The sequence below is a fragment of the Drosophila hydei genome, unplaced genomic scaffold, assembly GCF_003285905.1.
Source record: "Drosophila hydei strain 15085-1641.00,03,60 unplaced genomic scaffold, DhydRS2 tig00008122-arrow-pilon, whole genome shotgun sequence".
Taxonomy (NCBI): Eukaryota; Metazoa; Arthropoda; class Insecta; order Diptera; family Drosophilidae; genus Drosophila; species Drosophila hydei.
Genome location: NW_022045833.1, coordinates 753,416 through 776,323, shown reverse-complemented (window position 1 = coordinate 776,323; position 22,908 = coordinate 753,416). Strand labels below are relative to the sequence as shown.

Here is a 22,908-nt window from a genome sequence, read left to right as displayed (position 1 = left end):
TGTAAAGTGAGCTTTAATTAAATATAAAAATGGCTATTAAAGGCATTTGCTAAAGTAAAGTCCATCTCAACAGAGAACTCATCATTAACTGAAACTAATTAGACTTCATTTGAATATTCATGAGCTTCAATAATTTTTAGCTTGCCTAGATTAAGTTATTGGCTACTAAAGCTCATAAATATTCATAAATAATAATTATTAAAAATATTAAAGCCTTTAAATAATTCAAATAAAATCTATACAAATTTTGAATTTATAAATTCTAACTAACTTCCTAAAATAAACTTCGTCAAACTAGGAAATTGCTAAAGAGCTTAATGCGAACCTCCCTAAAACAGTCTGACGTATTTACATTTCCCATATTTGATTTATGTGTATTGCCTTATAAATACTCCCCCAATCGACGCTTGACAAACTGTCGGAAACTTAACTTAATCAATGTGAGATTACACTTTTGCACTCAGCCAGTGTCAAAGCATCAATTTGTCATCGAGCCCTGTCTCGCTGGTTGGGATGTTCGAAAGCAATCACAGTGCCAAAAGCAATAATACATACAATAACAACGGCAGTAGCAGCAACAGCAACGCAATTGTATTGTGTACACAACAAATTATGAAAAACCCAAGCCCCAAAAGCAAACAATCAAAGCACTACTCGAGCTGCCAAGGAAATAACAGCAAAAGGCATCGTGGAGAGACTTTTGTCATATTTTGACAGATTTTAATGCGAATTTATAATACGGCCTTGCCCTGGCCACTGCTCGTCAGCAGTTGAGTGGTTGCCCGAAGGCCATTCACAGTTGGTCAACTTTAATTTGGTGTGTGCATAAAATACTTTAGCCCTTTTACTTAGCGGCCTTTAACAGAGTTTATGCGTGCAGGCAGCCGAGCGACGTTTCCCCAGCGACCAAGACCTGAAAGCGGCAGTAAATTTAATAAATAAGCAAAAGATTCCAGACTTATTTCCCACAGTGGTTGATGTTCCTTTGGCTGTTGTTGCTGTTGTGGTATACCTCAATCAAAACATGTCGCACACAATGGCAAGGCAGCCCCAATGCGTCGTCCATCAACAGTGTCTTCAATAATTTTTCACCCATCCGCACACAGATACACACACACTCGCACACATATATAGACATACAGGCAGTCGTAACTGTACTGTCACACTGTCATGTTGTATTCCCGTTAGGCACAAAGGACCAAAATTGCAAATAAGAAAGAAATACACGCATATCACAAATAATATAAAAAATAACTGCTCTGCGTAAATAAAGTGGATAAATGTAGATGTTGTGCAGCAACGACTAGTAAATACCCTAACAGCAATACTGAAATACCAAATAGAGTATGAGCAGCTGTTGCCAAGATAGTCTTTACCTTAGTAGCTGTTTGAGTGGTCTCAACTACTTAATTGATTTTTATGATAAATAAGTTTAGGTTAAAGAAAGTTTAAATAAAGAAAACTAGAACTAAAGCCAGTAAGGTTATTGGGGTTATTTTGTAGCCTTCAAATTTGTTAAGTAATTATTAGGGTATTTGACGCTTAAATTAATTTATCAATAATTATTGGGACAAAAGAAATTTCAATATCTTTCAGTTTGCTAAAATTGTCATAAAATATTATTAATATTTGCATAAACAAAATTGTATTTTAATGAAAAATTCGGAGATTTATATACTATATTTCAATAATATCTCTCTCTCTCTCTCTTTGGCTGTGAATTGGCGCATATCTGGTCAGCTGACCAAATAAATTCTCACATTGTATTAGTGATATTATTGGGTTACATTTTCTTTGTGTAGAGTTGGCCTTTTTGTTGACAACATCTGTGCATTTTATATAAATTTATAAATATTTGAATCACAATTCTAGCTAAAACGCAGCCTCAAGGCTTAGTTGGCAAAGTCGTTTTTCCACATCAAATTAAATTTCTTTGAATCTTAGTTCAGCAGAAAAATAAAATTGAGCTGAAAATTGAGCAGACTTTTCATGCAGAAAATATTTTATGCTCTGAATAATTATATTAAAAAAAAGCTTTAGATTTTGTATTAAAGTAGTATTTTTTTTAGTAGTATTTTTTATTATTAGGTAAAATATATATGAAAATCAAACAAAACAAATTTTACACTAATATTTATTGCTCAGCAAATCAAAAGAATTTATTTAGAATTTATTAAGCTATAGTCGTAAAAGTATTATAGTAAATCCTTGAAATTTGCAGTAAAATTATTAAGCTCTGCTCGAAACACTGTTTTTACCAAACTAGCTGAAGTTTATACTCTAACGTCTACTCTGCCAACAAGTTTGAAGAGATCATGGATAGTCCCTGTGGGAGAGTGTATGGCCCAAGAATGGCTTCAAGTGTCATTTGTCGACGTAACCTTAAAAACTTTCGCCCAAGCGTCGCTCAACAAAAGTGTTATGCGTGGGTAACACACACACACATACACACACACATGTGTGTGGTTGAGTGTGAGTCTGCCAAAGGCAAAATAATGCATATAAAATGGAAAATCAGCAAAAGATTCTAACCTTAACTGGCGCGCACATAGCTAGCTCCTCTTAACTTATTCAATTTTTATACTCGCTTATATAAGTGTGTGCGCATGTGTGTGTGTGTGTCCTTGACACAAACACTAGACTACATTGAAATTGAAATTGATTTGACAAATATTTTGCCTGGCGTTTATTACATTTTTTTGTTATCAGCTCGCGTTGCTGGCGCCTTGGCCTTTTCATGTTTTGAACCCTGAACGTTGGCAAGGATTACGTCTGCTATGGCAACAATTTCAATATGCTGGAGTCACACACACACACACACACACACATGCAACTGCATGCCAATAAGCTGACGTGAATGGCAACAGCCAACTGAAGTTTTGTGAAGTTATCTCCCAACTAGGTGCAGTGCAGCATGCCACAGTTGCCTCGAGCCAAATGCTCGATAAATTTATGTATATTGAGCTGCATTTAACACTTTGCCACTTGTTGCACGCCACACACACGCACGCTGAAACACTCGCCAAATGCCATTATGTGCATTAAATAAATCAATATGGAAATCAAGGCAAACACGCATCAGCTTGTGGCTGTAACTTTCGCCATATGTGTCTGTGTGTGTGCAAATAAAAAACTTTTTAGCTGATTAGAGCGTCGGCAATTATACACTATAATAGAGTCAAGTTGACCAACTAACTAAAACACTTCAAGAGCTAAAAATGCTTTGAGGCTTTTGCGCTTGGTTTACTTGTTAGGGCCAACTAATTGAATGCATTCAGCAGTCTCAATTGCCAGTAGAGTTAGGGTATTGAGGGAGAGACGGTTTTCATTAAAAACTCAACTTTTTGCTTTTATAATTTCTGCACTCAAAGCTTAATGCATGCGAACGAGCCAGCCACAACAATGCGAACGATGGTCGCATAAGCCAAAGCTATTTTTATTGACAATAGCATTAAGTGGCTATTTGTGTGTGTGTGTGTGTGTGAGTGTGTGTGCATTAGCAAATTGCAAAATACAATTGATAAATAGCTTTTCAATGAAGTAGCTTAATCAATGCAAAATCCTGCGCAAGGACAGCAAATGACAAAAGTTAATATAGATAGATATATATAGAAGGAGAGTGAACAAATCCTGATCATAAAAAGTGGACTAAGAACAATAGCCAATGTTAGCCACTAATTGTTGCCAACAACAAGCTCAAAGTCTTAGCGCAAAAAAGCAATGCACTAACTGTGTGTAGCTCTGTGCGTGTACAAAGGTAATGCACGTGCGGCTGGGCCAGGTGATTAAGCTTTGCCAAAGCAGCACAGCAAGTGGACATGGCAAATAAACGCACCAAGTGTCAACTACGGGGCGCACGTGACGTATGCGCAACATTAAGTAGAAACCTCAAAGACGAAAGCAAAAATTAAGGCGTCTGGCTCGACTCGAGCTATGCTTAATGAACTGTGCCAGCCATTTGGGATACAGCAAGGATTTAATATTATATACAGAAGTTGATTAAAGATGAAGCAGTTGAAAGCATGTAGAGAGCGAGAGAAATGTGACGGCATAAAAACTGTATACAAATTAGTTTTTTTAATCTTATAGAAACAGCTGAAGTCTGAGTTTATTTTTCATGAAGTCGAATTCCCGAATTTGCAAGAGAAAGTAAAATTCTCTTATTTCAAATTATACAAGATCTGTTTAAGAAGTTTTTTGAAATTTGTGTTTATTGGGAAGTTATTTCTTTAGTATTCATGAATATCTATTTTAAACCCAACAGATATGAAGCACTGCTGCCAACGCTTTTACAATCCTCAAAGCAATTCAAAATTTCAATTATAATGCTCTGGTTGGGGTCCGTCCCCCTTCGATGCCGTCTTTATCTACTCAATCGAAGCATAGCGTCGACCTTTTATGGGCCTCATCACAAGAAAAATTCACAGCGGTTCAAGTCTGGGGAATACATTGGCTGCGCCATCAGTAGTTTCTTGTTTTTGATCAAGCATTTGAGACAGATTCATGGCTTCATTGCTTGCAATAGGCAAACATTGAAGGCAAGCCAAAACACGTCCAAGCAAAGCAGCTCTCAAACATTCACTGCTCATTCAAAATGTCCAAACGTGTTGGCAGCACGGAGATAGCTGAGTATCCATATAATGTAAAATGAAATTGAAAACTGACTGAAAAATCGAATATTATTTTTAATATTTTTATTTGGCATTCAATAGAAAATAAATAACAATTGTTTTAATTGAAATTAAATATTTCATATATTTGTTTATATAAATTAATAATAAAAATATAATAGAAAAATATTTTATAAAAATATTAAACCTATAGATTCTTGCTTCCCATAAATGTTTTATAATATTATAGTTTTATAATATTAAACTAAGTTATTTTTGAGCAAAACTTCCAGTCTTCCAGCATTTTTTATTAGTTTGCGCTTAAACTACCAAGTAAAGGCTATAAGAAGTCAACTTTTTATATTCTTTAAGTCTTATAACTCAAATGAAAATAGCTGAAATAGCTCAAAGAGCTGCAATCTGTCTTAACTCTTGTTGCGTTTCATTTTTTAATTATGGGCAAATTGACTTATAAACACTCGAGAAATTTGTATACATAGCGAAAATAAATAAATGAAAGGGCAACTTGTAGTCAAGTTCTGAAATTGGCAAACTTTGAAATTAATTAAAATCGCCATCAATGCTTCGCTCTGATGAAACCATAACAAAAACTAATATTTGACAATTGCCAATAATCGGCAGAGCAGCCGCATGGATTGCCAAAACACAACACAAGCAACAGCAACAGCAACAGCAAAAGCAACAGCAACGTCTGCAGCAGGAGGCGAGCGCAACAATTAAAACAAATCGAAAAAAGCAATGTAAATTTTTCATGTTCTAAAAAATGTTTTTTTCTCTTTTGCTGTTGTTTTATGTTTTGGGTGAAAACGGCGCAACGCCCCCCTTTAGCTGCTCTTGTTCAATGCATGCAAATTGCGGCAGAGTGTGCCTCTACGTGCCACAACAAGTGTGTGTGTGTACTGGGGTGTGTGTGTATTTTTGTTGCTTGTTTTTGCGCTTTTTGGGAGTAAGGACAAAGTTTGGTTCGAACAATTGCTGCCGTGCACAAAATTGAATTGAAAACTCAAAGGTCACAAATTTATGCAATATATATATATATATATATATACATATATCGACACTTTACATATGTTTGCGAACAATTGAACAAGGAACGCTGGACTGTTGTTTGATTGAAAATGTAATTGAATGACAGCAGCAGCAAAATAATAATAAAAAAGATTATAAAATAGAAAACTGAAAGACACGAAAAAGCCTTGCACAAAACCCAAATACATTGGCCAAACTAGGTTATCAATTTAATATTGGAAAGAATAGAAAAATAAACAAATCAAGTATCAAAACATGTCGAAACTAAAGCGCAAATGTTTTATTTGCAGTTTAAAAACAAATGCAGAAGTTCATATGAAATAAATTAAGTTTTTATATACATTAGCAGTTTACTTTTTTAGGTAATATGTTTAGATAGGAATGTTTTCTTATAAATAATTTTTTTTTTTTATTTAAGCATACAAATTTCCATACATCTCAATAAAAAATATACGAAAATAAGAAAAAAATTGCAAAAAATTATATCTAAAAATAATAAATAAAAAAGAAATCTTCTACAATTTAATAACAATCCAAAAATTATAAATAATTTTTGTATTACCAAAAAGCAATTACAAAAGAAATTCCAATACATAAAACATACAAACAAAATATGTAAAATTTAAGCGCGAAAACTCGAGACAAGAAATAAAATAAGAAATTAAAAACAAACACTAAAAATAGGTATGCAATGAGCAGAATCAAAAATAACTCAACCATAAAACATATATATTCCTGATCAAGAGGCTGAGCTGACTCGCTCTAGAAATGTCTGTCTGTACGTCAGTCTGTGTATAGCTTCATCTCTCTGGAAAGTTACTCAAAAACCAAATTGCCCTTATGAGAGCCAGTGAGCACCAAAATCTGTGTGCATGTGTGCGTGGCAGTCAGCGAGAGTGCATGCTGCAGCGGCAGCGGCTCGAGCGCCAATCAGCGCTTAGCGCTCTCAGTCGATCCAAGCAAAACTCTGAGCGAGGCCTAAGAATTGAGCTGGACTTTGAGTGAGAGCGTCGCCTATATAAAGGCAAGCCAGCCGCGCAGCCCAGTCAGTCGTGTGCTCTACGTGGTGTGAGTTGGTCCAAGTGTTGTGCAGTGCTCTATTGTGATAGTTGGTTAATATTTAAATAGTTTAAGTACTATTAGTGTAAGTTCAAATTGTTAATAATAAATGTAGAAATAATATGTTAAAAAGAACTTTGTTAATATTAGTTATAATTATATTATTAATATATATTTATGTCAATCTTATTATTTATTAGTAAAATGTTAAAAATTGTTATATGAAGAATGTTATTACAAGGTTAACATAATAGCTAATAAAATTATCATGTTAAAAATGCTTATGCTTACTATGTGATAATAACAATAATGATCATGTAAACAAAAATTATAATGACGATCATGTTGATGATAATGAAGATTATATGAATAATGCCTACCCCTACTCTTTCTTAGACTGTCTCAAGTGGAGGCAGTAGCACTAGAGTTTAAGACTTGATCTGTATATAACATTAATGAAAGAGTAAAGATGTAAAATGTATATTATAATCGCTATAATTTAGTATATATGTATTATTATATATTATGCAAAGATTAAGAATTGTTGACAAAGAAAATTGCTGCAAATTACTATTCAAGAGAAAATTCTGACCTGCTTTGAGTTATGTAACTGAAAACAAAACACATTTTCTATGCAAATGTAAGCTTTAGTCTGTGTGTTTTTTCAATCACAGAGGCTTTACAATAAGCCAAAGCAGATATATAAAAAAGAAGAAGTTAATCATAACGCAGCGCAGAGAAAAACCAATGTAAATCTGCGCTAATAAATTATGAAATTATAATTTCAATTGTGCCCGACACGTGTGTATCCATATTTATTTGTGCAATTATTTATTTAATTAATGTTCATTAAATGCTGCACAAAAAGTGCTCAAACAACTTCTGCAAGGATTAAAACGTATGATAAATGCTTTTTGCAGCTTGTTTAACAATGAATTATGTAAAAATTATATGAAAATATTTAAATTGAATTTCGAGTACAAACAAAAAGTTAAATCAAATGCTGCGGGCTTTAATATATTTGAATCGAGCGTGTGACAGGGATTTGCAGCTGGGATTATGCGACCCTTTTTCCGGTTTTCAGCTTGACCCAACTGGAATCGGCTTATGCTGACAACTTTAAATCAGGCGAAGATGCCTTAAACTAAGACAAAGCCACCTGTAAGACCAACAGGCAGTCAATGGACTGACACAACACGCAACTGTCACCTACTGGCGGCACGGCATCTTCAGCCCCGGCACTAAGTATTCAATTCCATAAACACTTGTACACGCAGATCACGCGGCCATCGTAAGCCAGCAAGCGGCTTGGGCGAAACTTCATCAACAGAAATTGTGAATTCCATACAAATAGTTTGACAAACTTGCCCCAAAAACTTGGCTCCAATTGGTTTGTGGGGGGAGGGGGCAACGACGAGGAAATGGCAACTTGGGTGCCAAGGCAAAAAGCGCAAATGAAAGAAGTTTTGCGGCAGGCACTGAGCCAGAGGCAGGCAGAGCCAGAGTCAGCGCCAAGCGACGATAGGCAGGAAATGCCACACAGCAGCAGACATAAAAGAAATCTTATAAAGCCACAGCAACAAGAAACTTATATTTCTATATAGCGTGTACACACATACATGTGTGCGAGTGTGTGTGTAGTATGCATGTAAACTAGATGGAGATAAAAGAACTTGTAGTCCAGAGTAAAAGATTTATGCCATTTGCTGCGGTTTATACCTTCATTCTTAAACTAGAGTTTGGGAATGTTTTTGTTTTTAGAATTTTAAATTCAAATTAGTTCAATTTTTATGAAATCCAACAAAGTTTAATTTTATCTAAAACAAAAATTACTCAAAAAAATCATTGCAAGCCAACCAACCAAAATGAATGAGTTTGGGTATTTATTTTAAGCTGCCAAAATCTTTGGTAGATTTCAATTACACATGAATATATATTTCATTTTTATGCATATAAACATTTTTATAAATTTTATATTTTTTGAAGCTTAAATATTTTGTATATATTTTTTTAAAGAAATATATAAATATATTTATCATATATGTAAATGAAAAATTGTATTTTCATTTTTCATATTTTTTATATATTAGAAATATTATATATATTTGTCATAATGTTCAATGTATTTACAAAATATTTAATATATTTTTAATATTTTGTTTAATATAATAATCATATACATTTTTTATTTTGTTTTATGTAATAAAAATATTTGATTAATTTTTCATTTTTGTACACATAAATATTTCATTATTATATTATATATACTTCATATATTCTTTTATTTATATTGTTTATATATATTTTATAACTATTTATATTTGTATATCAAATATTGTTTATATATATTTATATCATATTACTTTATATATTTTTAATATTTTTTTCTTAAGTATTGTTGAATACATTAGCATCTATATATCTTTCCCATATTTATGCTAAGACATGTTGCTCTCACATTCAACTTGTATTCAATCTCTCTCATATTGCCCATGCTCCACTAGGAATTGCATAGTTTTCTTCTTTTTTTGAGCATTTTCTTTTTTGGCGCCAACTATTTGGTCACGTATCGTGTGCTTATTATGAATGTGCTGATATATAGGACTACACATACCTATAAAGTACATAATATACATATGCTCCATACATGGCGAAAGAGCAACGCGTACGGCATATTATCGCATGGCTCGCACGGCAGGCCAAGAGCCTCGCCAGCCATGGACCATTATCAGGAATCCAAAACACAGAACACAAATGCGATGACGCGTCGCGACGGCTCTATTTGCCCTGAAGGCAGGCACTGGCCAAGATAGAGTGAAAGAGAGAGAGACTGGGGGAAACAGAGAATCCGACCACATAATCAAAGTCAGCCAACACAAGGCAGTGAGACCCTCCAATGTGTGGAAGCATTTCCAAGTGCTGCTTGTCGAAAGTTTTTCATGTCCAAAACAGTCGAAAATAGGCGCGTGCAATCCACCCAGTCCACTCGCTCGAAGTCTGTGAAGCCCGGCATTGGACAAGGCTCCAAAGTTTTAGACAACTTGTTTGGGTTCGGTTTTGGTTTTTGGGTTTCACTGGATCTGCTCAGCCATTGGGTGGGGTAAAGGTTGTGACATTATGCCGACGCATTGATTGTCAACATCCAAAAAGGGAATTGAACTTTGCGACAGGAAGTTTGTGTCTGTGTCGGTGTCTGGGCTTTTGTTTCACTCGCTTATCAATCAGCAGCGAATGCCTGAGAGACTTTCACATCGAATTAGTGGCCAGATTTAAGCCACTAATGTTACTTAGTGCACATATTAAATGCTATGCGGCGGGCCAGCCAATTACTTTTAAGCTAAAAAGAATAGAAGAGAAGAGAAAACATGTTATAGTTGTGTATTTTTTTGCTACATTTACAGCTGCTGCTGCTGGCCATTGTTGCTGCTCGATTTGGTGGCTCAACGCGGCGCTCAACACTCGCATTGGCCTTTGAGGAGTCCAAGCAGGACGCACCAAACAATAGATACAACAGTTATTACAGCAGCAGTGAGAACGATTATGGCAACATTGATGGCATCGCCGACAATGACAATGACAACAACAACTATAGCAACTACAACAAAGCCACAGCCGAATGGCAGCAAAAACTATATGCAAATTCCCAGGAGCAACAGCAGCAACAGCAACAATTTGTTGATGATCCCGAGGCTGCTCGCAATGACTTCCTTTCGCAATTGTCTGACTTAAATGCGGCTGTGCAAGGTGTAGGCATGTTTGCTGCCCAGCACAGCAGCAACAGCAATGCCAACAGCAACAGCAACAACAACAACAATAGCGACAAGAACAACAATGTGTGGCAAGCCGCAGCTGAATTTGAAAGAGAACGAACGCATTTGCCACTGGAACGTCAGAGTCGCAGCAGCTATCTGAACAGGTAGGTGGCTACACCTGTACGGCGTATATGTATATGTATATTTGTGCCCAGAAAATGGACAACAAGCGAAAATTAGCAGCAGACATTTCTTTTTCGCTATGGATGTCACGTTGCATGCAACTGCTGCAGTTGCTGACTTTGTCACATTCCTCAATGTGCCCCAAATATGATAGCAGTAAGCCCCCCGAGTCAGCTGCTGGATTTGGCCCCAGCTTTGCTCTGCATATCAACTAAAATCCAGACCTTCATGCACTTAAGCTGATTCGCTTGCATTTCTCTTTCTTCTTCTTCTTCGCTTTGTTTTCTTTTGTGTGTGTGTGCGTTGGGCAGATCAGGCTTAACAGGATCATGCGATTGCGTTGCGCCATGCCAAAAGATTACGTAATTCGGCGTCAAGCTGAACTCAACCAACAAAAGATTGACGAAGACAAAAGACTGTGAAATGCACAAAAAAGCAGAGCTTAAAGTCAATAGTCGACAGTTGTATGCGCTACTCGAATAGAGAATTTTGAGAACTTCTTGAGTTTTTAAGGCCTGGGCAATAAGTTGTTAATAACATTTTCAATTATTTTTCAAATATTTGATTTATTTGTATATATAGATAGGAAATAATGCAACAGTAGCTCAAACTAAAACTTTTTTTCAAGCCCAAAGTTGTATATTAAATTTTTTATATATTTATTTATTTTCTTTATATGATATTTTATATATATAATATATATGAAAACAAGGATAAAAACTGAAAATAAATAAATATATATATCTTTAGGATTCTGCACTCTTCACGTTCTCCCTTAATGTTGAATATTTTCTATATCACTTGAGCGGCAGTCCTAAAATTTTATTTTGTTTTGGTCTCTGTTTTATTCTACTTAAAAAAAAAAAAAAAATATATATATATATATATATATATATATATATATATATATATATATATATATATATATATATATATATATTGTTATCTCTTTTAAGAGTTTTTAAAAAATATATATATTTTATTTTCTTTTTTTTCTTACTTGAAGAACTTAAAGTCTTGTACTTAAAATATATAAAAGAAAAAGTTCAGAATATTTGTATTTAAAATATATAAAAAAAGAGTTCAAAGAAAATAAAAAATATTTATTATAAATAAAAAATGTCTATTATAATCGTATTTAAAACATAGGTATTTATTTAAAATGTAGCTATAGCTCTTTAGACAAAAAAATTGTTAAAAAATGTCCTAAAAAAAGGAAAGTAACGAAAAGTTTCTAAAAATGTGCTTCAATTTAAAGTAAACTAATTTGAAGTTCAACTAGAAACTACAATTTCAAAGATTTTCTTTAGTCCTTACACCGAAGCAAACCTCAAGTTAATTTTATAGTTTTTTTTTTGCCATAGTTACCAGTCCGGCTAGTTTTCATTTAAGTCAACGGCCAAGGCAACAATTTGAAAACACAACCATTCATTTCTAAACATTTTCGCAAAGTTTGCGACAAAACTATCAAAGCCGTTGTGTTTGCCCTGAAGTGCGCTTCAAAAATGCGCTCCTCCCCTTCCAGGAGCCGTACGCGGTGAGTGGTTGCAGTTGCAGTTGGCTGTGTGGGTGGTTGGGTTGAGTGGTGCTTGGTGGTGTCGCTGTTGGGTTTTGCCGCTCAGCGCTCAGCATTGACAACGAAAAAGAGGAAATCCGCTGGCAGCCAACGACAGTCGCGTTACTATGGGAGCTTTGTGTATGCCACGCCCCGCACTCCTTGCCGCCTCTCGCTCTTTCTGCTAGATATAAACGCGGATGGCAAACGCCGCAAAATGAAAGCTAAAAAATTCATTGGCATTTGCTGCAGTTGAATGCAAAATGATGCGCTTTGTTGCCCAGCTGAAAAAAAAAAAAAAACAGAAAAAAGGAACCTGAAAACTATCTAACGCCATGCAAATAGCAAACGTCAAAAGCGAATTTATTATTTTTTTTCTGTTTGTTTTTACTCTTTTATTTTCCATTTTTTTTGAGCGCATTTTACGGACGGCCGCAGCCGTTTCCGGCAGCTGCAAGTGAGCGAGCATCGCCGCTAATTCATTGCCAAAGCTTAAATTTTTCTATGCATATGCAATTTGTAGGTATGCAGCAGGGGCAGGAGCAGGAGCCAGAGCAGCAGCAGTCGGTCAACCGGAGCGCTATGAAATGCCCGTCGAGACGTCAGAGGATGTTGAGGACGGCGTGGACATTGAAGGCGAGGAGGACTATGCAGTGGGCACAAAGGATGCAGATGAGCTAAGCGACCAGCTGCCCTATGGCATACAGAATGTACGCAAGCGGCGCGTGCGCAGCGTTATGCCGCCTCCATTGCCACCACAGCAGCAGGGCAGCAGCGACGGTGTAAGTAACAGAGTTAACATCCCTCAAATTTCAACTGACATTCATAGGTTTTTCTTGTTTTTTTTTTTTTTTTGATAAATTCCCAACAGGTCACCTATCAATCGTTGTGCCCCACGAAGCGTGTGACTGTGAAGCTGGACAATGGCGAGTATCGGCCCAATCACTATGTCGAGGTGACCTGTGCCAACAACTATGCTCCCTTACCTGCCCGCCTGCATAGCTATGACAACTATAACTATCGCAACAATGAGCTGCCGTTGCTGCGTGCATTGCTCAACGAGCGAGTTGGTGAGAAGCGTGAGGTGCGTATACTTAATATTGCTGAGAACTGAAGTTAAAGTTCACTAAATATATATTTCAAAATATATTAATAAATATTTAATTTGATCATCCCAATAGATCTGCTCGGCAACTGGCTTCGCGTGCATTCAACTTAATCGCACCATTCACCTGATACGCCTGAACGAAGGCAGCGGCTGCTGGGAGTCGGAGACGCGAACTGTGCCATCTGGCTGTGAGTGCATGTGGCCGAAGCATAGCTATGGCGACATTGCTTCGTATCATCAGGCACAGAAACGTTTCCGGACCAGTCTGAACAATCTTCAAGCACGCATCGCAGCTGGTACTATTGACTACACACCTGGCACGGGCTATCGCCAGTTGACGCTGCGCACCCGAACACCGAAGGCAAGAGCAGGATCAGGCGCAGCCGGACGCAGTCGACGGTCAGACCTCTTGGACTATGAGAACTATGAATTGAATTGAATGACATTACGGCAGAGAGCGCGTTTTTTCGGGACCAAGTGCCAAGCACAATGGGTAGCACATCACAAATAAAATTCTTGGATCATTTAGCAACTAAGTTGAAGGTGTACATTAACATATTTTGTTCTTGCTGTGGTTTTAGCCGTAATACACTCTTTGTTCATATTGTAATTGTAAACAAAACAAAACAAAATCAAACAAAAAAATATGGTATACTTAAGTATGAATTAAACAATGGAGCAACCAACAACGATGCGGGCGATAAATCAATGGGCTTAAACACTTTAGCACATCTATATTGATGTCTTTATAATTGAAGTTTTTAACCAATTTCCATTTATAAACCCATTGTTAAACTATTGTTTATTTTTTTACTATTTACAAATGCATATATCTCAATGCGTCAATCGAAAATTTAATGTAAATCGTGCGCTTAATGTGTAAATCAATGAAAATCCATCCATTTTATTGATTGTTATGTGAGCTTTTCCAGCGGTTTGTCTGCCACTTGCGGCAATAGCTTTTCAACAATGGTTGAAATTTGCGAATGCAGCTCCTGCTCCGTTTCGAATGCATCGAACTGATGCCAGTAGCTGGATTCCCTTTCGTTAAAATCGTCAAATAGCTCGCTCACTTTACGCTGAAGTTCCAATTTTTCATACCTACAATGAGACAAGAGATCCAATTAAATATATTGCTGAATATTACAGCAAATTTATATATTTTCACAAACCGCTCTGTGCCGAAATTGCAGCGAGATGCCAACTGGTCGGGATTTGCCTTTAAATAGAATACAGCATCCGGTTTCAACAACCCTCGATCGGGTGCCCAGCACCAATCCATGTCCAGTCCTTTGGCTACCGAATAGACGACGCCGGAGTAGGCATATCGATCACATATTACTGTCGTTCCAGCAAGCAGATCCTCTTGGATGCTGTTCACGCGCTCCCAACGATTCGCAGAGAAGAGCAGATGAATCACTTCATTGGACAAGTCCTGGGTGTTCTTTAGAAACCTATTGATCAGATCGCCAATTATTGTGCTACGATCCGGAAAATTGATATGCTTTACAGCCACATCTTTGTCCTTCAGCAGTTTGACTGTGAATAGATTGAGATTTACTGCATGTTTACTGCATTCAAATTCTTTAAGCTGGGTTTTCCTGTGCGCTGCATAGCATTAACTGGCTGACGTGAAAACATAAGAATGGGTGTGCTTCAGACGTAGTTGGCATTCATCTTCAAACTCCATTACAGCAAAATCTAAGCAAAGAAGCCATTCAAAGAATACTAGCGTTATAAAATGGCATTGAAATATGATTTCCCAAAGTATGGTTAAGTTAAGGACATCTTAGTAAAGGAAACATATATTGAACTAATTTGAGATGGTGTTGAGCTGGTATATATGTATATATATATATATATATATATATATATATATGTATATAGTTAGATAAATATATATTTATGTGACTCTGAAAATTAGGTAAGATACTATGATCGTTAAGAGCAGAGATCGTTAGAAGCCGAATCAAGGTTTATTCCTGGCTAAGTACTTAGAGTTAAATAATACACAAGGTCTGTGATGCATTCATAGAGCTATTTAATATAGCTTTAGCTATAATAATTAAGTTAAATTGTACTTCAATTTTTGCAAATCTCTTCACTCTAGAGCCAATTCTAATAATCTGGCCACTGATAAGTCGCGACGAAGTTTTTAGCGGGAAAATCAACCATAGCCACAACTTAGAATACAGCTAAGCTATCTAATTACAAAAGTCAACACAGTTTATTAAGTGTATCACATCTATAAAGCGTAAAGTTTCAAATGTAAATGTTGTAACATCTTAAACCAATTAGTCAAACCAAACAAGTGTTAAATAAACTAAATGTTGTGTATTTCCCATGTGCGAACTGAATTTTCTAATTTATTAACTTACACAATTTGTTGCTTTGCGTTGATTTGCCAACACGATCACACCCTTCAAATACTATAAAGGCACCACGTTTATTTGATTCCATGTTAAAATACTATTGTTTTGTAATATAATTGTTACTTTAACTTAAATTAACTGATAAGCCGGTGAATTTAAGTGCAATAGTGGGACGCAAACACTTCTACAATTCAGGGCTACATAATCATTGAAACCCGCAGCTGCATGACAAGAGCTGACTGATTTACCCGCGAAATACATACCGTATGTAGTATGGCAGCAGCTTCTTAAATACTACCAAAATTACTTAATTTTAATTCGATTTAAATTTAACCTTTGCATTCCTTTGCATAACTGCAGATTGCATTATTTTTATATTGTTGATTTTTGTGTGGTGGATGAGTTCGCAATGTTGCACTTGATGATGAACCAGTACTGTGGTTCCTCAACTCCGCTAATGAACCATGAAACACACATACATGGGCACACACATAACACAGAAGCAGAAGCACACGTAAATTACATTTTGTTTTAAACAAATTGAAATACACATAAAAGCGCATAAAACTATTACGGCATTTGTCAATAACATATGATAATTAGATTAAACAAACGGTACAATGTGTTAGCAATAAAGTGCGTGTGTTTGTGCTATTTGGCAAGGCTTGGTTTTGGCCTGCCTTTTCGGCCCAAAACAAGTAATTCGCAAAAACAGTCACAACGAAGCTGCAATGCGCTGCACTTGAGTGAGTGAGAAGGCAAGATTGAGGTATTGTGCAAACACAGTGCTTATCATCAGCAAAACTCCCCAACTAATACTCACCTATGCCCAGCCAGTCACATACTTCTCTAACCACATTCAATCACCAAACAAACGGCAAATGCGATTGCCACTAAATGTCCATAAGGCAATCCAACATTCATTGATACAAAGACCGCGTGTTTTTCGCGTAGCGCCCAGCGACCGCAGCAGCAGCGCATACCAGGGACAGGCATGCAAAACAACGCTGTCGACAACTGTCGATAATTTATCGACTGTCTGCGAGTATCGCGCAAGGACCGCTCGCTGAAAACTTTTGCAAGTGGGTGGATGCGGTCGTGTGGTTGGTGTGAAAAAAGTGCGTGCGAAATTTGTTTATACTCGAATTAAATATCAGCTGCAATAATTAGATAGCTGCCAATGATGCTCCGAACAGTGACTTAGTCACAGGCACTATAAACAAATGAGCGACAGGACATAGCACCTTATGCCGTATGGCCCTATAGACAGTGTCAGGTGCTCGTGTTAACAAACCCAATTAAATGTGTTTCGTAGCAGTAATAACAGCCAAAAGTGTTTTTAGTTTTCTTGTGTGTGAGTCCTGTGCATAGTTATAACTATTTCCGTTTACGCCCTGGTCCTCCTGTGTCTGCTTGTCACATGACGGCCGCCCCGTGATTGTCGGCAATCAATTTCTCTCTTTAGATGAGTTTTATGCATTAGCTATTTAGTTAGGTATATATATACATATGTTTTTGACTAGCTAATCATGTCCAACAACAATCACCCGCACGGGCATTTGAGTCAAGCGGCACAGAATCCCTCATGGAATCCCCTCCAAGTAAGTATCTAGTAGACACACACTTACACACAGACAGACATAGAATGCTGACTATGAAGCTGAAAAACAGATGCATCCATCATCTCTGCAGATACCTTCGTATATACCGCGACAGCCCCAATTGGCGCACATGTCCAATGAAAGATCGCTGGTTCGCTCACCATTGGCCTGGCATGCGTCGTCCGCCCAGCCGCCGCCGCCACCGCCCGATGCCATTTACAATTTTATGTCGGCCAATCATAAAAACGTAATTAGCGTAGTTTTCGTTCGATTCGATCAAAAAAAAAAAAACTATAATAAAACTCCAATTCCAAAATGCCACCCGTAGCTAAATCCCGAGCTTCCTTCAAATCTCTCTTTTGCATTTGTAGTTGCTTCCTGCCCAATCGCTTGTCGTTATTGTTATGTTTACGTTTTTGTTTGCTACCATATCTAATCGCTTTTGAACATTATTGCAGCTGAATCACCATCATCAAATGAATCCGTTGCTGGCACCGCCTTATACTGGAACATTGCCCTTTGACTCCATGGATTTATCGCTGCAATCAAGTCGCAGCGCTGCGCCTACGCTGAACAAAACTGGCCAACAGCAGCAGCAGCAACAGCAGCAGCAGCAGCAGCAGCAGCAGCAGCAGCAGCAACAGCAACAGCAGCAATCACAGCAGCAGCAACAGCAATCGCATTTACATGCTCCGCCTAATTATCCAACGATGTAAGCAAGGCCTATTTTCTTTATGATATATATTGTATATTTACTATATATTAAGTGACTCCTATTATTTATTTCACAGTCACAATTTGACCACAAGTACGCCCGCAGGTCATCTGCCGGGCATGCCAGCATCGGCATCGCCTGCGAGCTCAGCCAGCAAATATCTCAATGCGAATGGTTCGGGGCCAGGCGATTGCGAGTCGTTGTTGCCGCCACCGCCCAGTACCCCGCCTAACAATAACAATCACAGCAGCAGCAGCGGCAATGGCAGCAATTCGAATAGCAACAACACCGGTAGCAGCAGCAGCAGCAATAATAACAACAACAACAACAATGTGCCGCCGCCCCATTACATGCAAAATCGTGATGAGAACTTTAAACTGACGCAGTTAAAGAACATGCAAAAGGGCAGCGAGCTAAGCAGCAAAGATTGCAGCTATACAGGCAAACTGGCTACGCACAATATGCAACAGCAGCAGCAACAGCAGCATGCCAAAAAGCGTAAGTCCGTGGAATATAAACAAGGAGTGTTTCTAATATTTAACACTTCTCTTACAGCCTCGCCACTGCGCAACTATCATCAGCAACAGCAGCAGCATCAGCAGCAGTCGCCATATAGCATGACGCCGCCGAAGTATAATGGACCGCAATCGCCGCCAACACCGCAGTCACCGCTGGACTATAATCAGTTGCATTTGCATCATCAGCTGCACGCAGGCATTGGCAGCTATGCGTCACAACAACAGCAGCACCAACAACAACAACAACATATGCCACAGGAGCAGCAGCAACATTTACATTATGCGCCACCACCAACGCATCATAACCATCTAGCACCGCCACCACCACCGCCGCTATCCCATATGTCCAATGCACAATTTCAGCAGCGACAGCAACCTCCGTTGCAGCAGCAACAGCAGCCACCGACGTCGCAGCAAACGTCACAAATGCATTCCCGCAATACGCAATTAACGAATCTCGATATGCTGTCCAAGCAAAAGCCAGAGGATCAACAACAACAGCACCCGGAGGACTCACAACCGATCATTACGGATCTCTCCACAACGGCCTCGTATCGATGCAATAGTCAACCAATTGCCGAGGATAAACAGCTGGTAGAAGCGCCTGAATCACCCTATATGACCACATCCAATGAGGAGTCGCTGGAGTCTAATAGCAACAGCAGCAATGGTCGCAAGCGGCGCAAACGTAAGGCGAGCCAGGTAATGCGCCTGACGCCCAGTGAAAATGTGAAAAGGCAGCGTACACCGAGCCCGCATAGCAACAGTTGCAGTCCAAAGCACTCACCCAAGAATGGAGCTGCAGTGCACGAGTTTCAGCCGTTCGGCCTTAAGGATAAACAGCAGCAGCACGAACTGCCGCAGGAAAATGGACGTGCCTCATCGCCACCAACTGCTGCTGCAGCTGACAATAGCAGCAATAGCTCCACGATCTACAACGATACGGATAATCCCAAGACTAAGAAGCAGCGACAAGCGCTGCTCCAACGCAATCTCACAGAGCAACAACAGCAGCATCGTCGCCAGGTTGAGGATGAGGAGCAGCAGGAGCAGCAGGAACAGCAGCAGCACCAGTCTACCGCCACAAAAGCTTCCAATGAATCGCAAATGCCGCCGCCCAGTCCGCAGAGCAATAGCAGCAGCAGCAGCTCGAGCAGCTCCAGCGCCGGCACGCATAGCAGCCACAGCAGTCGAGCCAGCGAGGCGGTAACTGGCAAAGAGCAACAGGAGCAACAGCTGGACAACAACAAAGCTATCATCACAGATACGCCTGCATCGCCAGCTCTAGTGGAGCAAGGCGACATTGATGCCAAGCCCGCGGTGAGCGTGCACGATGATGAGGAGGAAGTAGAATCGCCAGCTGGAAAACAATCGCCCGCAGTCGCAGCCTCAGCTACAGCAGCACCAACAAATGTCACAGCAACTGCAGCAACAGAGCCGTGCCATTTCAACGAGGTGGAGGATAAGCTGGAGAAAATGTTTGCAGGCATTGAGGATGAGCCTGCCGAACAGCCAGCCGACGAGTCGGCCAGACCACAAAGAGCAGACCTAACTGCACAATTAGCTTTAGACAAGGTAGTTGGACAGGATAAGCCATCAGCCAGCAGTCCACCAGCTGCCAGCACACCAACCCCAGCACCCACACCTGCACCCACGCCCGAACTACGGCCCATGGCGACAAAGGCGGCCATGAAGTCAACAATGCCCAGCCCTGTACACAGTCCCACGCCGATAGCGGAGCCGCCAGCCAAGGAGCACACAGCACAGTCGCCAGCGCCAGCAGCAGCTGCAACGCCACCAATCGCCAAAATGCCGCCACAGACGCCACCAACACGTTACTTGCCACCTCGTCGACTCTCAATGGGCATGGATCCGTCGCTGTTGCGCGTTACCATTGAGGAGCCGAAGAAACCGCCAGCGCGAAAGAAGGCGGCGCAGCCTCCACCTGAAACGGAAATTGTGCAGCTGGAAAGTGATGATGATAAGCCCAGCACCTCGGCAGCGGCAGCAGCTGCTTTAGCAGCACGTAAGCTTAGTGAAGTAGCTGCAGCCAAAGCCCTGGCTCCCAAGGCAAGCAATGGCAATGCCAACAATAAAAAGAAGAAAAAGAATGCGCCCAAAGGTAAAAAGCCAACGGCAAAGAATGGTGCCAAGGCGAATGTTGGCAAAAAGGGAATCGTACGTAAAAATTTTAGCACCGACGAAGACAGTACTCCGGCGCCTAATCGTGAGAGCAACAGCAATGGTGCAGCTCCAGATCTCAGGTTTAAATCCCCATTCATACTGATCAAGCCCGATGGCAGCATTAGCATTAAGAATACGCACAGTGCCGAGGATGTTAACGAGAAGCAGACGAAGAAGAAGCATACAAAGGCGCCGCACGAACGCAAAAACCTGCGTGGCATGCACAGCTCTACGTTGAGCAATCGCTATGATGCCGACACCACAGATTCCAGTTGGATTTGTGTATTCTGCAAGTGTGGACCACACAAACTGGGGCTGGGCGATCTCTTCGGCCCCTATCTGGTTTCCATAGACTGTGAGGAGTATCGTACGGCGGCGCAGGTGCCACCAGGTGTGCATGATATCGATGGCTTGTTCGTGAGCAAACGCAAGCGCGCGGACATGGTCAAGCTGCAGGAGCGCAATCTGCCCGTGGTGCCAGCAACGCTAGCGAACATTATGCAGGCCCCCAAGATAACGATGGTAAGCGATAAATACTAACGACTGAATATATACTTTAACTCATAATATAATATCCTTGCAGCACAAACGCAAGCGTAAGCAAACCCACGACAGCGTCTACTCCTGCAGCGATGCTGACCCAAATGAATCGCAGTGCTCCTCGCAGGATCCCCTTGACTGCAACCTCGAGGCCAAGTTCGTTGAAACGTTTCGCGGCATGTCGAAAACCTCGGAACATGGCTACGAGATTTGGCTGCACGAGGACTGCGCCATCTGGGCCAATGATATACAACTGATTGGCGCCCATGTCAACGGTCTCGATGCAGCCGTCTGGGATAGTACGCGATATCAGTGCGTGCACTGTGCGCAGCCCGGTGCCAATGTTTGTTGCTTCGAACGCACCTGCAAGGCAGCGGCGCATGTGCCCTGCGCCCGTGTCGCCAGCTGGAATCTATGCGAGGAGGAACGCAAAGTCTATTGCCAGCTGCATGTGCCAGCGGGAGCAGCGAGAGAGAAAGTATCAACGACATTTCTTACACCCAATGTGAACATGTCGGCTAGCATGGGGGAGCAAACGGCGGCGCCACCGCCCACACTAAATATCAATTCGCTTCCCTGAGTACGCGTGCGTGTGCAGAAATGTCGTCTGGACGTCAAGCATTGAGCGCACGTTAATAGCTCGGATACAGGACCTCCTCGACCTTGCGGACAGCTGCCTGTTTTGTATATAATCAATGGCTTAAAACGCGAGACTGGATTCAGGTAGCAACAGCTGCTGTTGTTGCTGCTACCCATGACACTGTTGATCTTTACTGTTTCGGGAATCAAGCAATCGTTGCTGTTACTCCTTTTTGCTGTTTTTATGTGTTCGATAATCCTTTTGAAACTTAACACTTGTGTAAAAAGATTGCTGTACATTTTATGTAGACGCTGTGGGCGACAGTTTTTAATGCTAGTTTATAATTCAGATACATATATATATATATACATATTATGATATATTTAGTTGTTCATATATATTATTTAAATTATTATTAACTCGATTATATATATTTATATATATGTATATATATAAACATATATATAGTACTTAGTATTTGTACCTATTTAGTTGTAATTATATATCTACAATGCAAATACTTTACATTGCCTCTTTTACGTTTGACGACGAAGATACTTGTGCTGAGATCCCTCACATCACGAATTGTTTATATTTTCTGTCATTATTCGTTCACACTAAAAAATATTATCTACTTTATGCATATGCCAATTGATAATTTAGTTCAATTTTTGTATGTATAAAACGAATACTCCATGCCATACCGTTTAATTATATTTATAACGATAATAATTACACTTATGATAACGATAATGACGACGATGATGATGATGATGATGATATATGCATTGTGCACAGCATTAATTAAGGTAAGCATATAACCACAAATAGAAAATGTTTGACACCAATTAAAGAAAAGGCAAAAAAGAAAACGCAACAAAACAACATTCGAAAACTATTCAAAATGGAATATTGTACAACAATAAAAATAAATAAATAATTATAATATTAGCTACATGTAAAACTAAAAAAAAAAAACAAAAAACATTGTATTGTATTTGTATTCATTAAAAAATAAGCAACCAATTCTAAACACTTTAAACAATAAAACTTAATCTCACCATGAACGAAAAATTGCATA

The 22,908-nt window shown here is 39.2% G+C and overlaps 3 protein-coding genes across 8 annotated transcripts; 2 read left to right on the top strand and 1 right to left on the bottom strand.

The window, feature by feature from the left end:
* The first annotated feature begins 6,500 nt into the window (after nt 1-6,500).
* Nucleotides 6,501-13,907, top strand: LOC111600764 (signal transducer and activator of transcription B). Its single transcript, XM_030225083.1, has 5 exons — nt 6,501-6,661; nt 10,126-10,635; nt 12,733-12,991; nt 13,081-13,293; nt 13,391-13,907. The coding sequence occupies exons 1-5, from the start codon at nt 6,501-6,503 to the stop codon at nt 13,754-13,756; spliced, it is 1,509 nt and encodes a 502-aa protein (XP_030080943.1). The 3' UTR covers nt 13,757-13,907.
* A 197-nt stretch (nt 13,908-14,104) lies between these two features.
* On the bottom strand, nt 14,105-15,865 carry LOC111600642 (thymidylate kinase). The gene is made up of 3 exons (XM_023316856.2): nt 15,696-15,865; nt 14,490-14,856; nt 14,105-14,418 (listed from the first exon to the last, which is right to left on the bottom strand). Exons 1-3 carry the CDS (start codon nt 15,775-15,777, stop codon nt 14,232-14,234), a joined length of 636 nt encoding a protein of 211 aa, XP_023172624.2. The 5' UTR covers nt 15,778-15,865; the 3' UTR covers nt 14,105-14,231.
* A 310-nt stretch (nt 15,866-16,175) lies between these two features.
* On the top strand, nt 16,176-22,170 carry LOC111600641 (uncharacterized protein CG5098). 6 transcript variants are annotated; one of them, XM_030225048.1, is made up of 7 exons: nt 16,182-16,458; nt 16,523-17,290; nt 17,361-17,537; nt 17,749-18,002; nt 18,082-18,503; nt 18,561-21,229; nt 21,291-22,170. In XM_030225048.1, exons 2-7 carry the CDS (start codon nt 17,219-17,221, stop codon nt 21,825-21,827), a joined length of 4,131 nt encoding a protein of 1,376 aa, XP_030080908.1. In that variant the 5' UTR covers nt 16,182-16,458; nt 16,523-17,218; the 3' UTR covers nt 21,828-22,170. The 6 variants fall into 6 exon arrangements, with proteins under 6 accessions (XP_023172618.2, XP_030080908.1, XP_023172619.2 ...); XM_023316850.2 differs by having other exon boundaries at nt 16,176-17,290; XM_023316851.2 differs by having other exon boundaries at nt 16,182-17,290; nt 17,382-17,537.
* The last annotated feature ends 738 nt before the right edge of the window (nt 22,171-22,908 follow it).